The 25147-nt window shown below is 35.4% G+C and overlaps 1 protein-coding gene across 2 annotated transcripts in view; it reads right to left on the reverse strand.

The window, feature by feature from the left end:
- Window positions 1-81: 81 nt before the first annotated feature.
- Window positions 82-25147, reverse strand: part of LOC124632900 — a 113854-nt gene continuing 88788 nt past the window's right edge. For both annotated transcript variants that reach the window (XM_047168022.1, XM_047167947.1), the window contains 4 exons: window positions 24345-24438; window positions 4963-5663; window positions 1171-3465; window positions 82-940 (listed from right to left, as the gene is read on the reverse strand). In XM_047168022.1, the coding sequence (XP_047023978.1) occupies window positions 3355-3465; window positions 4963-5663; window positions 24345-24402 (870 nt within the window). In that variant the 5' untranslated portion in view covers window positions 24403-24438 and the 3' untranslated portion in view covers window positions 82-940; window positions 1171-3354. The remainder of the gene's footprint in view (window positions 941-1170; window positions 3466-4962; window positions 5664-24344; window positions 24439-25147) is intronic.

Genomic DNA, 25147 nt, shown 5'->3' on the forward strand with positions numbered 1-25147 from the left:
TACAGCTTACAGCCACGATCAAGGATTTGGTGGGTGGCCATTGTTTCAAGATATAATAATAATAAAGTAAAAGACAACACGTTCCAAGTAAAAATATATTTAATGATACTAAAGTATTACTATATTTTGGCTTATAAACCAAACACATTACTGTGATCTACATAAATTGGGGGTTCTTACGTTTCAATCTACAGACATAAAATCTCCTAGCACCTTGTACTGGGAACTTTAAATATTTTAAGTCCAGCGCACACTAGGGACAGCCATAGACATACATTCTTCATCTAAAAAGGAGGTATGATATCGGCTGTCCCTGGTATTAGCAGGCCTTTAATTTTCACAATTAAAACAAATCTATGGCATCTATTATAAGTACAGGTTACTATGGATAGTTTCAAAAACTATTAAAATATGTATCTCACAACACATCAGTATTAGGTATTAAAAAAATTAAAGTACACTAATATTTTTTTTACAAGGAATATGGTGCTGGTAGTTCCAATGACATATACTTTCACACTAGAAGTTATTCTCACTTTTTAATACTTCATTCTAGTTACGAATATATTTTCTGATTAAGCTCAAAATTACCTAATCTACGCAATTCAAAAGAGGCCATTATTAGCGTTCCATTGATAAACCATTTTCGTGAATCTGGATAGATTGGCATGGTTATTAAGTTACTCACGGCTATATCCCTCGATATGGTTTAGGTCTTACCAATGGAACGCTAAGTTAGCTCATCAGTAATTTACAAAAGGCATCGGAACTGCCAGACTAAATAATGTTAAATATGTTATAAAAACTCCTTGAATAACTTCACACGACATTTATTATTACACACATATCAGAAATATTATTTACATTAAATTGATATGACTGATGATGAGAGATAAATGCGTTGCTTATATTTTCAATTTTTAATTTCCGATTTATTGGTATAGTTCGGCCATTCAGAGAATGCGTTCCTGACACGTCGCGATTGAACTGACGACGTAACTACATTCATTGATTATTGATATAATAATGTTGTTTTAATGCTCCTCAATTGTTAAAACGGTAAACAACCAGCAAAAATATTTTTATCGTAACTGCAACGCCATTGCAAAGTTACGTCGTCAGTTCAATCGCGACGTGTCAGGAACGCATTCTCTGAATGGCCGAACTTATAGTTAAAACATTGCCAATTAATAAAAACAAAGAAAAAAATCTCAATCAATGGACGGACATACAATCACCATTAAAATATTCATAAAACCATAAAAACATAGACTTAAAGATTTGGAAATGTGTCAACATTCATAATGAATAAAAATATACATTTTATCAGATTTGTTAAAACATTGAATTGCAATATAATAATTTCATGAAATCAGTAAAAATAGAGAAAAAATGAAAGTTTTGAAATCCGAACACACAGCTGTCGGATAAAAAAATTCTATGCATATGTATGCGTTAAATATTTGTTAACAGTTTTGATTACATTATAAAAAAGTAAATTGGAGATTTTAAAGCTAATACACACAGACATTCCACGCTTATTTAAAAATGATATATTGAGATCACATTCTTACGTCTAAAGCTCTCCCATTCACGGTAAGCCATTCTTCAAGTGACAAAATTATCACTCTTTTTATGCTTCATTATATTTTTTATCAAATATTTTTGTGTGGCATAAAATTTCGATTGTCTTACCCGTGAATGGTGCTTATAAACTATGTTACATGAATATTGATGGTGGAATTTATTTGGAAAATCTTTAAAGAATAGTAATCTTCAATCTTACAACCTACAAGTTCAGTACATAAATCTGTATTAGAAACTTTACTACAGACCAAACCATTTGTCTATCAAGTTTCAATTCATTAGATTTTTTGTAGCGGAAATTTTCTTCAGAATGTGCCCGAAAAAGTTGAAGTATTTTTTTTTTGTAATTCATAAATCTCTAATACAGTATTTCTGCTTAAACTTCACACAAAGGGAATATTACAAAAATATCAAATTTTACACATACATGTATAATCTACTGGGACAAGATGTACTACCAAACACACATTGCGATTATAATGTCACGATTATAATTTATAAATTATTTTCAGCGACATTCAATTGCAACATCTGTACGTCTCTTTATGCAATACTTTTTAACATTTGCTCATTGAAATGTGGTTCTTATTGTAATGGCAAGAACGTCTATTTTTCCATTATCAAGGCAAGCATTAAAAATTACTACATTTATCTAAAAAGTAACGATCTAACGAAAATTATCACAACAATGATTATGTATTTACAAGTTTATGACAAAAACATAGACTAAAATCTAGTATAAATTAAAAACTACATGTATGTATTTATTAAAAATATTAATAACTTTATCTTAATTGCATCATGCCTATAAACTATTTAAAATTTACACTCAATCAAATATAGAAAAGTTGAAGATTTTTGTCATGTCTCAATTTACTCCATTTGTCATTTCTATTATACTTTCATCAACAGTTTCTAAACGTAAAATGACAATTTATAAAACATGGCGGTTGACAATTGGCGCCAACTGTAAAAAAAAGTGGGAAGTAGGATTTATTGGCAAGCTCTGTACTAAACTCAGTTTAGAACAGTAGCTTTATACCTAAATAAATCATAATATAAAGACAAGCTAATTTCCATACCAAGTAAAATTCTGGAAGTAAATTAAAGAAATATTTAAAACTGTTGATGATGTCAAACCTCTTCTCTAATTATTGCTGTCCAAGTCCATTAAAAATAAAGTCATTTGAGAGTCAATGTACACTGGTCGGTCTCAAGTCGGGGTTATCATTCAAGTCCTTTCATATAAGTTTCTAGGCCTATTGAGGTTTTCATTAAGATTTCTTTCACTAATTTGTCACTTTTTCATAAGTCTTACAACTGTCAAATTATGTCGATAGTCATTCAATCAAATAAAAATTCAAGATTATGTAATTTGTTTTGTTGCTTTGGTTATCAAGATTTTAAATTAGAAATTGATAAATTTATTAATATAATAAAAGAAGTTCCAAATACATAATTACGGAGAATTATAAAAATACTTCTATCGACGATTTCATCAAATTAAATGTCATCTCATGTTATATTTCAATAATTTAAATATGTCAAATCAATCAGACGGTGCCATCGTTCACACGAGGATTTGTCTATCTTATCTAAACTGTGATGGTAGATATATCATCTGTCAATCTAATTTAATCCATGTCAATTCCTTTCTAATCATTGACAGTACATAGGAGTAAAGTCGTGATGACGTCATAATGTCATGTCGTCACCATCTTGTTATTAATTCCTGGTCGCCATTTTGTGACGTCACTAGGTGCGAGATCACAGTTTGGTGTGTTTGACGGTGTCCGTCCAGTAGTTCTGAATGGTCATCGCTTCTAGGGAATTGAGGAACGAATCGTTGTCCAGGCTGTACATCTCTTCGGAGTTATCCTGGAAATGAAACAAAGAGTCAGTTAGAGGAGCTGGGTGGTGTGAAGGATTAAACTAAGAATCTAAAAGTAATATCAGGCCTCTGTCACTCGACGTACTTGCGAGCGATAAATGCCTACCGCTCGCTGGGTTACCGGTAGCCCCACGCGGCGCGCGCGTTCCAATATTATTATTTTTATTTCGTGGCATGTTATGCTGTTGGTTTTTATTAAATTAGGTTTTTTAAGCTACCTAACAAACTGATAGATTATTTTGAGTTGTGTTGGTTTATATGCGACTATTGTAAGATTTAGAAACATTTTCTATTTATGAACTTATCTAGTAATTCTATTTTTTTTTAATAAATTAATACTTATCTACTTTATGATTTTAACAACAGAGATCATTAGGTACTTATTTTACTTTAGATACCTACTTAGTTATATGAACTGTATTGTGAGTTTTGTAGCTCAAAACACATCTCGAGTGTAAGTAGGTATAGTTCTGGTCCAACTTAATGACGACTCGGAACATTACGCGTGTCGCTACGCAGAAACCAATTTTAGGTATGTATCAACACTCGACGGAATTGTACCATATGGGGTATGGCACTTGTGCTCAAAAAATAGTTGGAAACCGCCTTTGATTTTGACGAAAGCTTTACTTAAGTATTTACCTATGCTTACGTATTAGTTAATACTAGCTTCCGCCAGCGGCTTCGCCCGCGTGGTGTGTTGATAAAACGTAGCCTATGTGTTAATCCAGGGTATCACCTATCTACATACCAAGTTTCAATCAAATCGGTCCAGCCGTTTTTGCGTGATTGAATAACAAACATACATCCATACATTCTCACAAACTTTCACATTTATAATATAAGTAGGATTTAGTAATATGTACAATCCTCAATCCTCAATCCTTCTCCATGTGAGAGGAGGCCTGTGCCCAGCAGTGGGACGATAAAAAGGCTGTAACACATTAGTAATATGTACCCACACTCCATTTTAGTTGGCAATACAATAGTTAACTAAAGAAAAATATTATTGATATTACTTTTTATTTAAAAACTCAGTTTTAAAAAAGGCTATCTTAAAATAAGCGTAACTTTGTTTTCCTACTTAAATATTAATTAATTGTAAGAAGCAACCCTAAGCACGGCCACGGCACGGTTGCGGTCACTGAACTGTGCGCTATCGCATTGGAATAACAATCAAGCGCTCGAGCTTTTAAGGTTCATTTTATAACGCAGCTAGGAATTTGTAGGTAGTTGGGGAACTTGTAGGTGCTTATAACAGTAGGTATGGACCTTTTTGTATGGAGTGATTTATCTGTTACGTAGTAACTATTATATAATCTGTGGTAATATGGTATCGTACAATGATAAGGTGGCTTGTTCTTATCATTTCTCTATTTATAACTCGACAGATTTGCATAATCAATGAATGCCTATGCTATGATTAGTCATGTCAAATTTTGGAATGATAAAATATTGTGAAATATTATAAAATCGATACTTACTCTTATAGTACTGTCATCAAGATATCCACTCGAATCGGGATTCGAGCATTTGTCATTCAAAGTCTGGGGCTTGTTCAGATACCTCCGTCGATACAGCACGAAGGCAGTGCTTCCAGCTAAAGCTGCGAGAACCAGCGCAGCAAACGATATGCCAGCTATAGCTCCAGTATCCATCCCCCCTTCTCCTTGGTCTATCACCCTTCTAGAAGATTCCACGTTCGGTGGTATCCTAGTCTGCAAAAACGTGGTCTCCAGTGACAAAGGTTTCTCTGTCACTATTCGACTTTCTGCCACATTCCCTCCACCGTCCTTCACGAAGTCTGGTCTGGTCAGATTCCTCTTTTTGGACGCGAACGTGGTGTTCTGCGTTTCCGTCAAATTCGTGAACGGAGCGGCTGTCACGTTTATACTAGGGGCTTGAGTAACGTTACTCATATCTGTGATGTTGACTGCCGTCCACTGAATGGCAGGGTGCACTATTTCTTCCGTCTTATTTGGGTCTGTTGTGTTTGTGACTATAATTTCTGGTGGTCTGTCTGTTTGGTTGTCTGTCGTGTTTGAGGTCTGCGTGATGACTGGTGTCTTGGTGTAGTACATGGCTCGGCCCTGTCGCTCTGAGAGTCGTCGGTCCAGCTCCGTGTCAGCGCTAATGTGCTGCAACTCTTCGGATTGGGGCGCTGCGAAGCTCCGCCCGCTGCTCGCTGGAAAAGATAACAAGTAATTTAGCCAAGTGCTATAAGTATTGTAGGTTGAGATTTATATAGTTAGAAGATAATAAAATCGATAGATAGCACAATGTTGCGTTGTTTGTTGATCAAGTTACGTGAGCCAAGAAACAAATGGATCATTATAAAAGTGATGAAACAGGTGCAATCATTTGATCATCAATATAATTGCGGCAGGAAATCTAAGTAGGTAGAATGTGTTTGCCACACAAAAGTAGGCCTTGAGTCTAGAAGGCTTAGGAACAGATTGGGCAAGAGTTCTAGCTGCGTTCTAGATTCCCTTTGTAACTTACAGACAAATAGTCGTTAGCTTTAAAAAAAAATGTTTAAATGGGAAGGCTGGAATTAATGAAGGTGGCTTTTAACATAAACGTAGGCACTGTAGTCGTCGGCTAAGCAAACAGCGCTGAACAAACTGAAGCGTTTTACACAGAATTTTAACAAGGGAACTCTGTAATTGGATGGTTCCTATGATGTAAGAATTGAAGCACTCATAGGTTTCACGAAAAGAAAAGATACACGATATCTTGTGAACCGTCCTTCCGGGTGCAAAATAAAATTGTATGGTTAACTAGACGATATATACCTCAAATAATGTAACACACATTTTAAGGTACAAGTCATGGCAGTGGCACCTGCCTTTAAATCTTGGTATGCGAAGGTTTTTTCAATAACATGAAAATTGCTTCAAAGGCAGTACGAAACAATTCGATAACAAACTTACTTGGAATGCTTTTAGGGAATTCTTTGCTGTCGATTGAGAGCGGGGACGAAGAAATATTCATATTTGTAGAAGAGTCTCGAATATTTGCCTATAACTGTGTAATATAGCTTGGAAATGGCGGTAAATTATTTTTGTTACCCAAAATGTACTGAATATAAGAACATTTCTTTGAATTAAACGTTACGAAGAAACGGTTCTGGACAAACAAAATGATACGGGTGTTTACGCGGAAGAGGTAGGCGTATTTACCTGTGTATAGCACGCCCACGCAACGTCAGTTACGTCGAAAATCACCTTTTTATTATATTTAACGTTTCTTTCAGAAATTGGATCTGAAAATTACGTAAAAAACCCCGTTTCATTTAGCTTTCATGGAAGCAATTATTCTTCATATAAGTAGTATTTTTAAGGGTAATTGAACCTACATATTTCTATATTGCACAGCTTACATTTTCCCAACTTCAGATCCAGTCGAATTCTGCTCGTTTCCCGAAAAAGCTGAGAATACTCGGTGATTTCCCATTGTGTCTGAATATCGATATTCAGTCGGTGCCTCCGTATATTTTATAGGCTAGTCAAGTTTGGCGGTACAAAGTGAGTGTCGGATTCGATTAGGATTTCGTTGCCGTCTCCGAAATTCGTTCGTTCAGGAAATGAAAACTTGACGACTGTATTAACAAAATCGATGTCAGGATGGTTGTTTATTTGGCGAACAGGCTCATTGTTGTTAGGTTTAAAGTTCCGAAATGAAACGAGAAATCAGGGTCTGTCTATTACAGGTTAAGGGAACCCTACAGTTCCCAATCTATTGATTTTACGTCAACGTTTTAGAACAGAGTCAAGGGGCTTATGTCACAAGATTTAGTGAAGCAAACATAACTATTAAGTGCATTTCTGCTTTTGAATAAACCAGTTTACCAAGCAACCTTATATTCACAGTACTGTTCAAACATCAAACTGTGATATTTCAATATTGAGTTAACCAGACCCTAACCGAACTGTTATAGGTTATTAGTTAAAGTTGAACAGAGACCGAGATACATTTCTATGGTGTTAGAGAATGACAGAAAGTATGCTTTTGTAAGGAGCTTGCCATTTATTTAGCTTGAAATGTCAAGTATTCGTAAATCAGCCTCAGATCGACCTCTTTAAGCAAACCTCTTCCGTGTGGTACCGTCCACGATTGTATGCGGTTTATAAGATAACTGACATTCTAGGGCGAATGCGGCATTTAAGCCATGAATCCGCTATTGATTTTCATCGTATATGTATCTGTCTATAAAGGCTTTAATATATTGCATGTTTGAAATTGCTGGCTTAAAAGAATCCGCTAGCGGATACTCCTCTATGAAAATGCCTTAAGATGCTTTTCTAGTATGAAATCCTCCAGGCATGTTGTTATACTAGGCATTGATCTAGATTCTTGAATAAAGTTAGATCCCGGGAATATAGCACGCAACAGACATCAGATCCTACCAATAGCATAAACGCGAAAGTTTGAAAGAATGTAAGTAGGTTTGTTATTGTTTGACAAAAAACTGACGCGATCTTATCTATGTATGGGAAGAAGTTCCATGTCTTCGTAATCAGTAAGCATCGACTCTAAAAAAGAAAGGCCGGTTAGTTTTATCAAAAGAAAAGGCCTCAATTTTTTCGAGAGCTTTAGGAAAACCAGCTCCATCAATTCTAGTAGCGGGGTTCGTTAAACTGCAGTACCTCAGAACGAGGTCTCGTGCTTTATCAGAGCTGCAAGGTTGGGTCATAGCAGGTCGAGGACGGCTTTCATCGAAAATGTGCAAAAAATTCTCGATACAGTCCAATATTCGGCTTGTACTGTCGTAAAAGAGTAATGAGAGACTTTATTTGTTGATAGAGATTTGCAAGGTTCGGAGCTCGGAAGGTCGCCGTCTGATAAGTTGCGTATGCCATATTAGGGAGTTAGGAAAGATTGGAAGTTCTGCCGTTTGGGCTCTAGGGCTGTCATGGATTCCATTTTTTTTGTCAATGTTTCAATCAAATCAAATCAAGTCAATGTTGGTTTCGAATTCTGATGGTAAAATATACAAATCAAGATTTTATTTTCAGAGTTTGATGGGTCTTTGTACTAAGAAATAAATTAAGTGTCCTTTATAAAAACTGGCATCGTTATTTTGTCCAGAATTCCCATTTGTCGTCCACTGACCCTATTGTTGCGAATAAATGTTTTCTTTTGCGATTTGTTAGGATCTTCTGATAAAACAACCCAAGTTCTAATCTAATAAAGTTCGTGAAAGGTGCCGGCTTCGAGATTTATTTATTTCGTCGTCACGGCGAAGTATTGCTTTTTTTTATCGAGATCAAGTTGGAAAGAGCCTTTGTACATGAAAAGGCATTCATCTTACTTGTCGATAAATAATACATTTATGTCATGATATTTCTTACTTTCTTCTAAAACATTTCTTCTTTTTTGAGATGATTTCTGGGTCTATTTCTAGGTTTTGTATGCCAAGACAAAAAGACTGTAGCTTGATTTTAATTTTATCTGCTTTCTGAAAAATGTTAGCGGATTCCATGAAAAGCTGTTTAGAACCAACAGACCCAAAACTAATTTTAAACTAAAGTAAATAACAAATACCCAGCGGTATTCAAAATACAGTTATGTTAAGTTTGCGTGGGAGGGTCTCCCGCAAATTGTTCCGGTCGCAATTATAGAAACGTTTAAACTAAGCGGCCAGGACTCCGAGGGTTCATTTCAATATAAGAGGAGGAATGAGCCTCCCTGGTTTATCTTTAATACACGTTTCACTAATGCACGTCCATCTTCTTATTCTAAAAGTGTGCCCATGGAGTCTCATTTACCTAGTTCTTCTTTTTGAGACCTACTTTTTGGAGCCTTGCAATAGCTTCTGAATTTTCATTAACCTGTGATAGGTCTATTTACTATAAAACCTTTAACCTAGAAAACAGAATATGTTATTTTCTGTATTAAAAATGAATTTTGTGTTCGGACAGTAAGTATTTTAAACTCGAAACTTCAATAGCTTCATAACAGGATATGATTATTTTATTAAATGCAGCCTTCATGCAACCATTGTAACTACCAAGAAAACACTATTTTGAAAGACCTTACTGAAACACGACTTTTCAAAAGCCAACTTTGCTTTACTAACCTCATTTTAGTACGTCTGAAAGCAGTAATAATAGCCTAGTATTTACAGTCTATTTTTACAGTGAACGTTGCCTCAAAGTCAACAAAAAAAGCTGTGGTATTAAAAAGTGCCCTAGAAAACCTAATCCAGTTGAGTGCACGTGTGAAAACATACGGGATAAGAACACACACTTTAACGCTGCCTGGTTACTATTGATATTATGATGTTTACATTAGGAAAGTGAATTGAAAGTTAAAAATAAATACTTGTATACTAATTCCTGTTTTGGAGCGTATGACGGTATTGCGTACTCGGTCCATCCGCTTGATACCTAAAATACTACGCTCCATTGCTCTTTGGCAAACCTTGAGCTTGGACTTCTGACACTCTGTGAGAGACCAGGTTTGCGCACCGTAGGTTAGGACGGGCAAGATACACATGTCGACTAATTTTCGCTTGAGTGAAAGGGGAAGGTCCCCTTTCATGTAGTGTTTCATGGACCAGTAGCTTTTCCAGGCATTCTCGATGCGGCGATCGATTTCCCTTTCATTCATTTTCCCGGAATCTTCGATGTGGGCCAAAAAACAGCAAAATTAAAATGGGACTGGGCTGGGCACGTCAGCCGAATGCATCCAGACAGGTGGGCCAATGTTGTTGCTCAGTGGATACCACAGGATGGCCACCGCAGACGTGGTAGGCCCCGGAAGAGGTGGCGTGACGATCTGGACGCCTACAACCCTGACTGGTGGGAGAACTCTAAAGATCGAGAGGTGTGGAAACAAAATGGGGAGGCCTTTGCCCAGCAGTGGGACAATTAGGGCTAAGAAAAAAAAAATACTAATATTATAAAGTTGTATAAACTAATATTATAATAGTATACTGAAGAGTTTGTGTGTATATTTGCGCACTAATCTCAACTACTTTTAATTCTACGACCCGATTTCAATTCTTTGAATGTTTGATAGCCCAATTATCGAAGCTCCAGGCTACTTTTTATGCCGGGAGTACGATGAAACATAAGCTAGTTTCAGATATAAAAATATTATTATTATGAAAAAACGACCAATCACCGTAGTCTCTGGAAACATCAACCAAAAATACAATGCCCGTAAATATCATCGTAAAATAATAATCAAAAACACAAAAGTAAGTTCAATAGGTGCGCATACGCAACGCGTCACGGTTGACGTAACTAATAGTGGTATGAAGTAACCAGATTAATGACACGTCTATACTTATGTTAGGGATATTCTCATAATGTTCATGTTATGTTACAAATACGCCTAACATTACATGTTATTATGCTAATTAATAATTACACCCAACCCATTATGATGATATAATTTTTATTGTAGAGGTGAGAGTAATGTACTTCTCATGTATTTTTAGAAAATAGATCATATCACACTCCATCATCTCGGTGAATGGTTCCATTTAATTTTTAAAACTTCTGCCTTAGGCATACTTGGTAATAAATATACGATTATTAACATACGATTTGACGTTTTGAAGCTGATCTAAATTTAACACCTGAATTCAGATTTTTTGTCGGATTTTGATGCAGTACGTGCAGCATGACCGAATGTATGTAACTCGACACAAGTGTGCTCGATCTTTTTAAAGAGCTTTTTAAGCTTTTTAAAATGACAACAAAATAAAGGCGTTCCCGTACACAATTGCAGGTCCTGTATATTTCAACATACCTTCTTACAAAAACTAGATCACTAACAAGATTAAAATGTGTGTGGACGCGGACACAGAAATACAATTCTTTTCGAGTTCCACTGTAAAGGTGAAATCACATTTGTTAGGAAGCGTCAGTTTTTACAATGCATTTTTACTAAAAATGATTAAAAATACAGGTGACTTTTTTGAAATGATTAGAGCATTTGTTACAATTTATACGCAGGACCAGTCGTAAGCTAAGCTGTAGGAACTTCTGCCCGTACCGGGATAAAATATAGCCTATGTTATTCGGGAAGAGTGTAGCGCCCCAACAGTGGATTAATTTTTGAATCGATTAAGCAGTTTCAGAGCCTTTAAGGTACAAAAAAAGAAACGTTTCAGCTGTATTATATTAGTACAGAATACATAATTTTATAATTATTGCCGGACTAGTAATTATAAATTTAATTACTGAATTACATCGCAAGAACTATAAACTAATAAACTGTGACGTCACATTATTGTACTTTCTCTTCAAATTACGAATTATTATGAAGTACCTGTGACGTCCTACATAATGGATGGTGATATAATGTCAGTAACAGCAAAACAAGTAAATTTAAATAACCCCAAAACTATTTAATCCACTTATCGCTGACGAAAGATATAAATACACTCTTTTTAAACGTCAATGGCCTTACTACAAAAACTTTAACCCTGTGCTTTAACCACTGTTTTACACTTGTCTAAAAAAAATGTGGCTCCAAAATGAACCATATGTCAACGTCATAATTTGACATTTTTTTAGACAAGTCTTAAACTGACGTTAAAAAGTTTTTGTGGTAAGACGGCAATTGTTTTAAATAGAAACTATACTATCAGTTAGCATGTTGCAATACATTTTGGATACCAGTGACTTACCCGTATCGTTTCAAGTACTCATTCAGTATAGAAAGTGAAGTAATTAACCCAGAATAAATTGATGATACGCATGGTATTAAACCACTTGAAATGGCTCTTTTAGTGTTGCAAAACATTCATTTAGTTTTTCCTTATTACTTGTCAGATGGAGTAAATGCAGCTACAGTTCGCATTTCTGAACTTAGCCTCTCCCCATATGCAGTAGTGTTTGGTAAATATTTTTTATGACTTTTGTGAAGTCAATTCTAATGCGGCAAGAGTTAACATAATGGCTAACTTCAACGTTGCAAAGTTATTTGGCACGAGCAGTATTCCCGAACCTGTAGTTTTAGAGATAGAAGGTACGAAAATAAACAATTAATTTATTTGTGGATTTCAATTAGTACTCTAAACAGTCTAAACAGATTACGTCTGAGTTCGCTTTGGAGACGTTTAATCTAGGTGTGGTCTAATTGTGGTAGTCAATTAAACTTTGTTCAGGCTTCTAGTCTTTGAGACAAACTTTCCTTTATATAGTTACCTATTTTATAGGGATATTCTAAAGCAAATTCAACATTAGCATGCGTTTGTTAGGCACAGACGCCATCAAACTCACTCCACTCGGTCGTTTCCTTGAGCGAGACATTTTATTGGTTGTTGAAAAACTTTTTCATTTTTGGTGTAGTCTGAGCCTTAGCATTCAACAGCAAAACATTGTAAGAGACATTCGATTAAAAATTCTCAGAAACCTCTGGGAAATATACGAGTTGACACGACCCCTATTCCAAAGTCTTTGGAAAATGGAGAAAGAAACATCAACATTAATATACATGCGTCAGTTCCCCTTTATAAATGTTACATTAACGGGAAACATGAAAGAAAGAAAATATTGTTAATGCAAACATGAGAGACGTCAAATAAATTGGATCAACATCAAAAACATGATACACAATTGAATTTTCATCTCGGGTTACGTGACAGAGTAACTGACATGGAAAATAAAACCGCGGGCTGGTATTGCAGATCGAATGAGCATTTATCTAGGCTACCATATTAATTGCAAGGCCTGATTTCAAAGAGGATTCAAAAGCTCTATCTTTTGATTACAATTTCATTTGTTTGGACCAGGAGAATTTAAACATTTATGTGATTAAAGATCCTAGTCCTAGATCGTAGGCTTAAGAATTAGCTTCCAGAATGATCTAGGGGAGCGAGAACATAGGCAAGCAACTTTACCTACGAAAACAGAATTTCACCAAACTCCTAACGAAAGCCCAATTTACCAGCCTTCCAGCAAACACCATTTAGTCCCCCAAAATATCTATTAGGCAAAGGTAAACACGGTTAAACCTTAATAGCCGTCGCACATACGTAGATTTGACCAATTTAGGCGGCCAAAAATATTTTACAATGTATTTCGTTTTTTCTATCTTTATTTTATCATTATTTTATTATTTATTTTATTTAAGCATTGTATTTTGATAATAAGCATGTTTTATTGAAAAAAACCGTAAATATTTTTTTTTTTTAATGTAGAGTATAATATATTTTCATTTTAAAAGTAGTTATGATATTTTTTATTATATCTATTTCAAAATAATATGTAGTGTAGTAAAAAAATAATTAATATTTTTTTTATTCCTCACTTTCTGCCTCTGATATATCAGACTCTGTGTTTGATTCAGCTGGTAGTAGCATATTTTATTGTTTCAGGGCAAAATAATCTTGCTTTGATGTTTTTTTTTGTTGATCACATTTCTTCAGTTTCGTATTTCTTTAGTTTTCCTTCGTTTAGTCCTCTCACTACAATCTTTAAGTGATTTAGATGGCCGCCCCGGTCGATTTCCAACACTTGTCGGGCGTTCAAATGTTCTGCTTAACCAATTCTCATTAGTTTTAAGGATTTTTTTTACAGTTTCAGTTTCTTACTTTCGTAGCTATTTTAAAATATGCAAATCTTTGTTTAAAACTGCTTATATTATCAGGTGTGTCACCCTAATAGGTCAAAAGTTAGTTTCCTAGGTAATTTAGTTTTTCTTCCAAATTAGTCAGATCTTGCTATTGTATTTTATTGTAAATATAACGTAGGGTCACTATTTTTACGCCAGAGGTACCCAAAACAAAAAAAAATGCACTTTGTGACATTTTAAAGAAAAAAGTATTTTATTTTTGTATGAGCTTCAAATCTTAAAAAGCCTGTAAGTCGGACATCCACAGCTATCCGCAGCCAAATAATATGTCGTAAGCTAGTTTAATATGTCAAATATCTAAAACTAAAAAAAATGTTACGCGGTCGAACGCGATAATATAACAAAATTGTGTTTAAACAAGAAAATTACTAAAAAAAATATTTTGCTTACACACCCTCTTTTAAAATTGAAATAATACTATAAAAAATTAAGTGATCACACTCAAAATATATTAAAATATAATAACTGTTACCTACACAACTCGAATCCATCATAATAGTTGCTTAATATCAATTAGATAGCACAAAAATAATTTTTCTTTAATACCGTCTACCGAGATCTCTAAAAACGTATAACGTAAAATTTGCACTAAGGTCAAGTTCTAACTCCTGGTGCAAGCGCATATCGCATGTTTGGTAGGTAGATGTGGTAAATTCTTATTGCTGGGGTATTCCTCTTTCCATTTTACCCACAATTTGATGATAACCTTTATTTAAAAAAAAAAAAGACTTTTGGCCAGCTAAATTGCTCAAATCTACGTTAGTGCGTCGTCCGACCATTATTCCTATCAAGTAAAGAGGTGATTGGCCTAATCACTGGGCTTAAGCAACAATTAGGGAAGATACATGATTGCTGAGGATGAAATGGGCCTCGAAAATTGGCCTAAACTTTATGCCAGATTGATGTGACGTTATGTATAGCTTGTGAGGGTAAGCATTTGGGTTTATCCTGACTGATATTGGGTAGGAATGCAAAAGATGCGGCAGTATTTTGCGCTTTTACAGTCATGCTGGTAGGTAGAACCGATTTTGCACGTTACCTTTTCCAGTACGATTATTTCTCTCAGAAAGTAGAAAAATCTGCTTGTCATACATTTTGATCGGATTCTAAGAAGGTAGAAACAGGTGATGTGGTACGCAAGCTTCTATGAAATCATAGTTTCGTGTGACTCGAGCGTCCGATGAGATCACGGCGGGCTAGTTGACACATACCCTAAACACATTACCATCCATTACCATCTCGGCACGTTTAATTTGTGTGATGTCGAGAGAGTGTTATTTTTAATGAAAATCCTCGTAAGCCATTAATTGCTTTTGCTGCTTCAATGGGCAACTGCGCAAACAATGTAACGTTTTGTTTATAGGCTATTAATTTTATTAAAAACAAGACCTATAAATATTGACAGTAGAAAATCAATTTTTGGTCGTCAAGACTCAAAGGCATGACTCAAATACAATTAGTTCATGCTCTGATAATTTCGATATATTACGGGCTTTCAGATAAAGCTTAAAACTTGTTCTCATTAAAAAGAGTTCGCAACAATATTAGTTTAAAAAAGATCTATTCTAAGCTAGATCGTAACAAAATGTTTGCGTCATACTTATTTATTTTGCCTTCTACTTTACTTTCACGGGGTATGATACATTGCATGGATATAGTTGATAAGAATTTCAGTAGACTAATATTAGGTTGCTATCTGCTACCGGCTATCAGTAGTGTTGTTATCCCTACAAGATAAGAGAGCATCATTGATGTATCGGTCCTGCGCCTGATCTCTCTCCAGTCATGTCGGATTGCCGTCCCATCGGGCTATGTTAGTGAGGTAATAGAGAGTGCACCTGTATAGGTATGTGCACTTAAATATGTCTCAAATTGTGTGTTACATCAACAACATTAAATGTTTATTTCAATTGTTCCTATATCTTCTTTTATTTGAAAATTAAATACATGAAATAACTAACAAACGCACATCGTATTACATCGTAAAATGTTTGAAATATGACGCTAAAGACACGCTTGAATGGGCGAGACCAATGCTCTCTACTGCACATAGACAGATCAACTCTTGTATAATAGTAATAATGATTGATTTAGTGACACATTGCATGCACACGCTATTTAGAAACAGCTATTAATGTTCGCATTGTAATAAGAAATTGGCGCCGGTTTGCAAGCCATAGATCAAGTTATAGATACGGCATTAAAATGTCACTTTACGGCGTTTAATTCTGCTTTTATACAGCAGTTGCTTTTAATGCAGTTACGATTAACTGCACGAATGGAAACTGCAAAGTCCTACACAAATATTTTAAGATAACAGAAGATAGATAAATCGCGAACATAGTTGGAAAAAGACTTGACACATGATGTGCAGGCATTAGATTGTAAAATATTAATTTCGTTAAAAAATATGCATAATAAGACTGACTCTTACTTACATGACAAGTCAATACTGACAGTCATAGATTTTGTCAGAAGTCCATCTGAATGACCAGACTGGCCACGAAGGTTAGTTTTTAACATAAGATTCTCAACTTCAACATAATGCACTCTACAACGCAAATGTAGAAACACATTAAAGTTTCTAGCCGCTACTCAAGCAAAACAGTGCCACATCTCACTTAATTGTCAACTCTTGGACAATGCACAAGTCTAGTAGTGTATAAATAAACATTTACAAGCAACTTAGAGTTGGCGCAAGGGCAACGACCCAACAGACTGCGAAATTATCTTAGCAGTAACCAAGTATGAACTTAATAGCCGAGACTTCAAATAGAATACTGAAATAAAATGCCTGAAAATATCATAAAAACGGTGCATTTTTTGTTGAGCTCTTTTATGCTTAGTTCGTTTAACAATGGAATTTTGAGTTCAATCTGTTTGTGGAAGAGCAATGACTGTCGCAGACACTATGATATTTGTTATCAAAAAAACTGCACGGTACGTTGAAAACTTAAGGATAAAGTCTAATAAATAGTTTTATGGGCAGAATGAAAAAAACTATATACACAGAAGACTATGCTTTATGTAGTGCTATAAGGAAATAATAATATGTATTTTTTTGTGTGATACGCATTCATGCTAAAGCGGTTGCACCGATCAAGTTGTTTTTTTTTTTATAAACAGATAAAACTCCGGAGACGGTAGTTACTCTGGGTCTGGGTAAAACCATTTCAGTGACGAATTTCAGAAGCTTAAAGCAGTTGCATTTATTTCAAACAATTAATTCGTTTAAACATAGCGGGATTAATTAAAAGGTCTTAAAAGAATGAGGATAGAACGCAGTACCACAGTGCTGGCTTCTAGTTTTAAAGGCCAGGCTTTGAGGTCGTGCTTTCTGGAGCTTGAAGTGAGACCGGCGCGAGCGCAACAATTAGGCGCTTTGGTATTTATTTACCTACGTTTATACCGTATCTTGAGGGAACTCTTCTAACATCGGAATAAACAGTGTTATATGTTATTCTAATGATCTAAAATACTCCCAATTTTGAACAAAATCCGTTCAGCAAATACATTAGTGTAAAACCTACTAAGCCCTCCGCTTTTTTTTTTTATTATATACCCTATACCCTTGAACTATTCCAACAGCTGGATCGATTTTAGCAGACAATGATATCGATTTCATAATTAGCCGACCGATGGTTATACACCGCTATAAAAATAAGGTTTCATAACTTCGATATGTACCTACATACTATAATAGCCATACAAATATAAGCCTATTCACGTGCGACACGTGTCAGGATAATCGCCACAAATACCGTCTGAAGAGGCCTTATCGTGTGACGTCATTAGGAAGCCTTTCACAGTAATCTATCTCTGCTGAGTCACGGGTTACAGTGGACAGGTGGCTTCTGGCCAAGGCTGGGTCGAGTGCGACAATTGTGGACATACGATAGTTTGTTTTGTGTTTTGTGCGATTATTAGGCTGTAGGGAAAAGATTGGATTGTCTACGAAGTATTGTGTTTAGCTTTAAAACCACAATGTTCCACAGCTTGACCTGTTTTCTGAAAAGCTTGATTTCCGTTTTCTTTCACTTCAATTTTCCCTTATGCCATTCATCATTCTTTGTTCCCCTTAGGATAATCTTTTAACTTGTCTATACTGCTCATTCCACCAGGATCATTCGATTATGGTTGGTATGGTGGTCAAAAAATAATCCTCTATGATTGACTTCATCAAAATGCCACCAACAGATCGCTGGGTCGATTGCGTTTTTAATCGATAACTACGATGCCTACTACATAGACACGTTTTAACACGAGTAAAATCGCCACCGCATAAACCAACAGCCAGCTTTTTGTATTCCTGCTAATTAACGTCTGGCTCCATTATTTACATACATTAAAGTTAATGAAACATTCCACCGCGATCACGTTATATTATATCATGCACGTGCTATCCAGGTTAGCACTACCAAGGTCGGGGCCGTTAGCAAAATATAGGGTAGAGGTAATTTATCGGTTTTTTCCTTTTTATAGCGGTATCGGTTTGTTAATAGGTATCGATTGTGCGGGTGTTTGTAGGCAGTAATTGGGTTCATTGATTTGTTTGCTGTGGTTTGGTTTTAAGAGCTGTTTTAGTGAACGATGTTTCTGAAAGGAAGTTTAACAAGCTCAGACATAGTTGTACATTTTGATAGCTCTATTTTATGTTATAACCAGGTAGATGAATGAAGGTATCGAACCCAAAAAGAATAACTATGTAGTAGCTATTATGCCGATTGTACATAGCCATTGAAGCGAATGTAGCCACGTTACTGATGATATTAATCATTCGTGCTCCGCAAGGCGTTCCCAGACTAATGTCAACGCATGACCGCTTAGAAATGTCTTCATTTATGATACTATTATTATTCTTTATTGCACACATAAATACAGAGAGACACACTGAATACAGAGAGATAATGTACAATGGCGAGCTTAACCCAGTGTTGGGTTCTCTTCCAGCCAACCTTAGAGTGAAAGAGTGATTTGATGGGGTAGGGCAAATGTGCAACTTTATACTAATAAAAAGAATCTATATGAATAATTCCGTATAATAAATTAAATATATACTGTAGATACTGTAGAATGTAAACGGATTATTCTCTATGACATATTAGTTAATATAGATACATGTAGTGAGTCATTAGTACGGTCACTAGTGATTCATTCCTAAAACCTCTTTAGAAAACACGCTTATCCGCTTATTTAATTAGTGACGAAAAGTCACAAGTTTTAAAAGGGAGTATCTTTTAAAACTTGTGACTGATGTGCCATATCAATAAAATTCAATACACATAATAGTTAGATTATTAACCCCAATTCTCGTTTTAATATCTCTCCGCCAGTCTATGATATTAACATAAGTTTCGCATAAACGCGGATGCCTACATCCTATATTTGGCTGCTTGCCAAATTCTACACATGTAGATTTTATAGTTCCTGAGGTTTCATTATTAGGTGAAGCTAGTAGTTGAAAGGATAAGCTCATATGTGCAAAGATACTTATTTTATCATCTGTCTATACTGATATTATTAAGATGAAGAGTATTTTTGTTTAATCTCAGGAACTACAGTAGATTTAAGAAAATATTTCTGATTAGCCCACGTATCGAGAAAAGCTATCTATCTTCCCTTTACATAAATAACCAAATTAAACAAATCCACGAAGTTTGTTTAGGATGCTAGTTTGATCTTCAACATACATAAAGAATGGCGTTATCCATAGTCACGACTCACAAATACTCACGAATAATTGTGTAAGCAAAGCTCTAAGCTCGCGCAGTTGCAACATAAGGTACCGACACAACCTTTTGTATGTTGTGTGGGACTTCATAGTTTAGGCAACTCTCGATTAGATTAGTATAAATACTGACGAGCAAAATCTACACTAATATTATGAGAGTGAAGAGTTTGTTTGCTTTCGAATATATTTTAGTGTTCAATAGACCACTTAGTGATGAAGGCTATTTGCGGATAGTTCCCATGGGCGGGACATGGATAAAAGTGTTGGCGGAAGCTAGTATCAATTTAAACCCTATTATTAGGACGCAAAACCCATCCATCAAATGGATACAAGCTTCCTTATGTTGCAAGATGTTTGAAAATCGAATTCCAAAACTGCTTCATATCAGGATCACTCATGAAATGTAACAATGACTAAGAGGTTAGGAACCAGGGTATTAAGTTAAGCTAAATGTGCTTCACCTTCATATCTTCCAAAACATTAGTAGGGTCTCCAAAGTTATTGTCATATCTAAACTGTGTGTTACGTGGGTACACGGGGAAGTAGTTAATATGTTTGAGAGCTCAACTTACTTAGCACTTACGCTGCACGGTACGATAATGGTGTTTGCGGAACTTACATTTTATTAGGTTAACTGTATTTCCTACTTCAGGATAATAGATGAAGATGTGTACAAGTAAATAACATGTACTCACGTAAATCCTAATTTTGAAATGAACATCGAAAATAGTAAAATAACCTTACCAAAGCGGATAGGAAAATTGGTGACGTAAATCAAACAACCTATCACAAAGACATTCTCAAACAAATTAAAAGCGATGATAAAAATTCTCAAAAATACTTATTTTATTTTCGGCGAACATTTCATAAACAAGATGGCTATTCATTATTCAACAATGAGGGACCTTTTTTAGAAAGCGGGGGCTGCGAAAGACACTGGAGAGCGGCTTTTAACGTGAGGACTAGAGGGACGGAGGATGTCAGGGCGTCAGTACGGATAATGGTTTTTTATACCTATAGGTAAGTCGATAGGTTGGTAAACCGCAGAGTGGTGTTATTTTGGGCCTGAATAATCTAGGACACTTGGGCTCATCCTGTTTGTTGGTGCTTGTTAAAGGTTACAAACAAGACTGTAAATAAAATACTATATTTCGATGGTATGTCAACCATTTACGAATCATAAAGAATTCACCTTTATTGATTGTGTTGTAAAAATCAGTTTAAAATTCATGTCAGTTAAGGAGGAAATCCGACGATCGAAAGAAAAAATAGTTTCAAAGAAAACGTTTTATTAAATTAAACCGTTCTTCGGAAGCAAGGAAAACTTGTTAAGGACAAGTTATAATTGAGTTGCTTCCTATGAAAAATAACTTTCGTTCGGAAGCTGTTACTAAGTATTTGTAAAGTTGAAGATAGTTAAAGTATTGAAGATTCAAGAAATTATACAAGACTGTTGTTCTTGTATTTTGATTCAAACTGTTCTTTGAAGGCATTAGGAGAAGTCTCCAATAGGTGGGAAGGTTTGAAAACATTGGTATATTATGATGAAAATTCTACTAGTTCCTTAGCCTGTTTTATACCATCTACATACACAAATGTAATACTAAATTCGTGCCAAATACTACAGAAATCTAACAGCCATTTTCGACATTAGTTTGAGGCTTGAAGATGATTGAAATGGCGCTTCAGTACCTACTTTTGGCATTTATATTGAATTAATACCATCATAACATAGCCATCCATCTTAAATTAATACCCCCCGCAACTGAATCCACCGAAGGGATAAGAGGTTTACCGATATCTGACCAAAATTTTGATATATGTATGTATGTAAATTTGGAATTACGTTTCAGGAAAGCATTGACATTGCGTGAATTGTGGTTGAGAATCACAATATCAAACTTAAAAGAAGCGATTGGAACGCCTAGACTAATAATAGGCCCATTTTCTTTGTTAAGAATATTCCATCCCAATTTTACTTCTAATTATTTTGGGCTATCATGTAGATTCTAGATCATCATCTCCCGAGCATTTTCCTAACCTTGGTAGGGTCGGCTCGCAGCCTAACCGGATGCAGTTGAGTACCAGTGTTTTACAAGGAGCGACTGCCTTTATGACCTCCTCAACCCAATTACCCGGGCAATCCAATACCACGACACACTCACATTCTCACACGATTTTTGATTTTGGGCTATGTAGATATTTATACTAAAATGATCGTTGCTTACCTAAATATACTTTGCCATAATGATAATGGATAGTTTGCGTATTATTGGAAACGGTGAGCCTTGACCTAATTGAATACATTGTCGATTTGTCTTTGTTATTGATTCCGAGCCGTAGGTAATGTTGCTAACAGTCCTATTCATTTCCTTTCAATCGGAATTTGAATGAGTTTCTGAAGTACCTATATAACTATTGATGTGTTGGCTTTAATAAGGAATTGGTCTCTCATCATCATCATTGCTGTTTGGATTCTAATTTAGATTGATTTTCGGTAGTATCTTATTCCACTGCCTGCAAATCCTTTTCAAAACAGCCATGTTTTAGGTCTTTAGTTCAGATTGTAAATATTTAAAAGGTCTTAATATCTTCCCAACATTTAAGAACTTTTGAAACGTCGGAAAGTTTTCTGACTTCTAAGTAAATTCCTCGTAATGAGGAGATATGCTTTCGCTGAAATCTGGGTTAAATTTTCATAGTTCTTGTTTTGCTGAAGTAGTATTTAAAGAGATTTTTTGTTTACTTTCCCTAAGTGCCTTGTAGATTCTGCTGCTTAGCGGTTTTTCTTTCCCATAAGAACAGAGTATTATAGAAAGATAAGAAGTACCTTATCACAGTCGCTTGTTAGTCCATACTTAGCAAACAATCAGGTCGATTCTCTGCGTGCGTTAAATAAGGCTAAACCAACAAGAACAACAAACACACTTTAGTATCATTTTTTATTCTTTCAACTATCGTTGGCACGTGCAAAGCTCAAAGCATTCCACAATTTTATATAAACTTTCTACATTTATCGAATTGTGTGGTTCTTCTACCTGACACCATGTTTGGCACTTTGCCCCAACAATTCCTGATTTGGCAAATTTAATGGAATGGTCCCAGTGACTTGCGATATTGCCAATAGATAGTCGTAAGTGAATGTTGGAACCTTGAACTTCTCGTACATCAATCCTTTGGAAAGCTTTTGCACTTACGTTGATAAGCTGTAGTGATATGACATTTTAAAATAGACGTGTTATCTTGTCATACCGTATTTACTCGAGTGGCTACATCTGTTGACACTTAGCTCTATGTTCGTACATTCCCTGGGCAGTCGGCTTTGATAAGAACTTGTTGAGTATGGCATATTGTTGAGATAGGAATAAAGCCATAGAGAAACGGTCTTTTCCAATGTGACAATTCTATGGCGCACGTAGAGAGAGAATTCATTTTAATTTGTTCACAAGGAAGTACCTATATATAAAATGCAAACTACAAACAGAAGGCAAGCAAACTAGATGAGTCTTTATTAAATATGTTCCACTTTATAAATGTACGAAAATAAAATGGCACAGGCAACGTGCAACGGGCGGAAGGTTTTGTCGTTCCACGTATATTACTGAGGAAACAAGACCATATAAACTTGAAACACAAACAGTTAGAGGAAATATGAAAACAGACGTAGACGCAGAATGTAACTCGTAGGACTGTGCACAATTGAAAACAATTTTGATTGAAATAACTTTTCGTTTTATTAAAAGTAAACAAACACATACTTCTGAGATGACTGTTGGGAAAAGTTGAGGTTCAGAACTTGTTATGAAATTATTTTTATTTTCTGCTCAAATTGCAATATGAACTGATGCTGTAAAAACATAGTTGAGATATGTTGCTGACACTGAACTTGCTGCAGTAAAAAAATGAGCATTGTCATTCATGGCGACTATCCTAACCTTCATAGTTGACTTGTTTTATAGTCATAAATAAAATAAGCCAACGAAGCTTTATCTAAGTTTGCCAAAATAATCAACATTTTTAATACACGCGCAAAATATTTATCAAACTCTTGACCTAATTGATATTCAAAGGTCCATCAATGACCCCGAAGGGTCCGGGATGATGACTCTGTTATATCTCTAGTGGCTGAGTGGATATTACTGAACCTTGACCTTTGAGGTCTAATCAATTATGAAGAAAATGAAGGACCCTCAGTTCCAGTTGAAGGAGTTGAAGTGGCTCAGGAAAAGCTTAGTCACGTAATATTATTGGAAAGAGATAATTCGGTGGATAGGCACACTCAATGTTATTTAATATTATTAGACACAAAAATATCTCTGTTAAAGCAAAAACTACTCTGTCGGCCTTTTTCTTGACCAATTTGTGTAAATTAGGTTTAAATATATAGCGCCTGTGTTAGGCTGCGGTACTTTAAAGATGTGCTATGATCAGGCAAAACGTCTAGTTACGAATCTGAACTTAGAAGTCTTGGTCACTGTGCCTACTGGTGTTTGCTTCAAAGAATAAAAGGCAAGTAAATAGTGTTGTTTTAATCCTTACCGTGGATGGTGAGCAGCGCTGTCACCCAGAACCAGTGCATCCACCAATGTAGTGTCATGACGGCAGTTTGATGAGACTGGTTAACGATTTCGACCTGCAGCAAGAATAATCGAATTAATGTTATTTTTAAAGGAGTATTTACAAAAACAACGAAATAATAAACAAACAAATAAAAATACTGCACAAAAATTCTAAAACAACTCATTCATTATATTATTCTGTTTGCTTACGCATGAGCCGTTTCGCCTTACACGAATTTATGTTGAAAACCATTAATAATAAAAACATCAACAACACACGTTACAAAGTCGACCACATCCCAAAAATACACCATTCATATTAATTTTATTCCACATGCCGTTGTGTGTAGCTGACATTCCTGATTTCAGCTAAATGTTCACAGCATTTACATATGGAGGTAGTTATGTACCTACTTATATGTAGGTGAATGGATGGCAGCTAAAACAAAGGGTATTACACATCCTCGCGTACTCCGCGAATACTGTCTCATTAACGAGGTCGGGGTTTCAAATTGTAAGCGGAGGAGTTTTGGGTTCAGTAGGCATAGTTTTAGTAGTTGAGAGACTATATTCAATAGCAAATGTACACAATAAAAATGTTAGGGACACCAAATTCCTTCCTAAATAGGCAGTTTCAACTCGTTTTTTTTGTTAAAGCAAAACTAATTATCTTAGCAATGGCTGCAAATTGCTTCATACCAGCAAAAAGAGTCAACTTACTCATGATTTTGCACGAAACCTTGAGACGAACAAAAAGATCGTAGGTAATTTCGGCAAAAACAG

The sequence above is a fragment of the Helicoverpa zea genome, chromosome 1 (assembly GCF_022581195.2).
Source record: "Helicoverpa zea isolate HzStark_Cry1AcR chromosome 1, ilHelZeax1.1, whole genome shotgun sequence".
NCBI lineage: Eukaryota > Metazoa > Arthropoda > Insecta > Lepidoptera > Noctuidae > Helicoverpa > Helicoverpa zea.